The 2500-nt window shown below is 38.7% G+C and overlaps 1 protein-coding gene across 1 annotated transcript in view; it reads right to left on the reverse strand.

The window, feature by feature from the left end:
- Positions 1–354: 354 nt before the first annotated feature.
- Positions 355–2500, reverse strand: part of LOC115434561 (mini-chromosome maintenance complex-binding protein-like) — a 12894-nt gene continuing 10748 nt past the window's right edge. The window contains exons 7-9 of the mRNA XM_030156599.1: positions 1934–2082; positions 650–747; positions 355–556 (exon numbers count right to left, since the gene is read on the reverse strand). Of these exons, the coding sequence (XP_030012459.1) occupies positions 355–556; positions 650–747; positions 1934–2082 (449 nt within the window). The remainder of the gene's footprint in view (positions 557–649; positions 748–1933; positions 2083–2500) is intronic.

The following is a 2500-nucleotide window of genomic DNA, read 5'->3' on the forward strand; positions in this document are numbered from 1 at the left end:
GGCGGGGGGGGTAATTGTAAGACTGGAGGGAGGGACTTCTCCATAAGTACCACAACATCTCTCTCTCTCTACCCCCCGATGTCTTCCCAATTAACTTGAGTAAAGGAAAATTTTAACTTGACAAAAATAGTGATTTGATTTATATCGTGATACATATCGATATCGTCTGAAAAAAAAAAAAAAAAAAAAAAATTATCGTGATATGATTTTTTTTCCATATCGCCCAGCCCTACTAATAATCTGAACCAGCCTTGAGGTAAAAATGTCTGTTTATCACTAATTTATATGTTGATATTTGAGGCTTTTCTCACACAAGGTTAAAGTTATTCACTATTTTCAACACGCTGATTATAATCATATGAACTTCTCAAATGTCCACTCACAGGCGCTGTTGTCCTCCAGACCTGTAGGGGGCAGCAGTGGGTTGTTGTGCGGCAGCGGTTTGGCATATAGCATGTGGAGGCGTGGGACGAGGGAGGCCGGAGGGCAGTGAACTCGCTGCTCCTCCGCCGTCTCCATGGAGTCGGCTGGGTCCAGGAGGGAGGAGGAGGAGTCTCTGGGCGGAGACGAAAGGAGACCAGGAGAATCAGACACAGATCACAACGACAGGACGCAAACAAACAACAAACAGGAAGTGGTGTGGTCTTACTTCTCATCTGCCAGGGCGCTGAGGGCTGGACTGACCGACAGGATCCCGAAGACCTCCAGGACGTCGTTGAGTTTGAAGCCGTCCCAGTCCTGGTACACCTGAAGGTCACATGACAACTCAGTTAAACCCAGGTTCATCTAGTCCAGGGGGGTCACACTCAGGTTCCACAATCAGACCAATATGATCTCAACTGGGCCGAACCAGTACAGTAATTACATATAAATTAAAATTATGATAAGAATAACCTATAAATAACTCCAAATTCTTCTGTTTTTGAGCAAAAAATATAAAAGTGTAATTTTTACCAAACTCTGCCTCAGTTTATCATTTACACATGTGCATTCCAATTTACAGATCACAGTGAATCTACAAATACACAAAACATTTAATAACAGACAGAATATTGGTACAATTGCACTTATTTTTCCTAAGACATTTCAGGTTGTTTTCGGTTGACTAGTTTATTCATATTTTTTGTGAAAGGATGGTTTGTAAATGGAAACATTTTCATTTAATTTTACTATTTTTAGACTAAAACAAAGAGTAAAATTTGGAGTTGTTATTATTTATAGGTTATTACATTATTATTTTCACTGGAGCTCAGATTGGGCTGAATGTTGAACCTGAACTAAAATATTTGACACCTTTGATTGTTAATATCTTCAGTGTAATTTTTGCACTTTGCAAATTCATCCTTAGGACCAGATGGGCTTTATGCACAGCCCCTCTACTTCCTGAACTTAAGGCAGCTCCTTTATTTCCTGTCTTTCATTATTGGACACTCTGATTAATCCAGGTGTGTCTGCTGCTTCTTGTTGGGACTACTGTGGTCAGACACACCTGACATCACATCAAATTAATCAAATTAATTTTAGTTCAGGTACCACATTCAGCCCAATATGATTTGATAAATGGGCTAGACCTGAAAAATGTAAATTTGGATGGGAGAAGATTAATGTTTACTTCACTGACATGTGAAACTAATGTTAATGGAACCGTTTTGACCCAAGTGCTGCTTGTGCTTCTATGTTCTTAGTACGTTTTATATGAGAAATAGTGTTTAATGTGAAACTATGAGTTGCTGCCACTGCACTGGATAAATACTGACTATAAGGATCACAGAACGTCTGGATAAAAACAAATATAGCAGTAAACACACAAAGAACAGATAAATACATACAATATGTACTATACAAAATACAATCCAGAAAGCAGGTATGATGATGTAAAGACCAGATGTGGGTTTTAACACAGATCTCAGAACATCAGTGTCTCCAGACTCACCTTGACGAGGCAGGACGGGCCTTTCTCTCCGGGCAGAGGGAAGTTCAGGTCCAGATGCGACGCCGACGCCGTCTGATTGGATGGAGCTTCTGTCTCCTGGCGTTTACAGTCACCGTTACCATGGTGTTGTTCACTGTGAGTCTGAGAACCTGCAGGAACAAAACAAAACTCATCAGATAGAATAGAATAGAACAGCTTTATTGCCATTGGAACAAGTACAACGAAATTTAAAAGTGCCATCCAATCTGTACATCATATAGTCACGGAAAAAATTATTAGACCACCCCTTGTTTTCTTCAGTTTCTTGTTCATTTTAATGCCTGGTACAACTAAAGGTCCATTTGTTTGGACAAATATAATGAAAACAACAAAAATAGCTCATAGTAGTTTAATTTCAGAGCTGATATCTATCCATTTTCCATGTTTTCTTGATAATCAAAATCACTTCAGTTCTTACATCAATATCTATGGCATAATAATTTAATTTGGTCTAATAATTTTTTTAGCAACTGTATTAAATCTACTGTAAACATACAAATAAAGCAGCTGAAAGGGTAAAAAAAACAA

This window comes from Sphaeramia orbicularis, chromosome 15 (assembly GCF_902148855.1).
Source record: "Sphaeramia orbicularis chromosome 15, fSphaOr1.1, whole genome shotgun sequence".
In the NCBI taxonomy this organism is placed as follows: Eukaryota; Metazoa; Chordata; class Actinopteri; order Kurtiformes; family Apogonidae; genus Sphaeramia; species Sphaeramia orbicularis.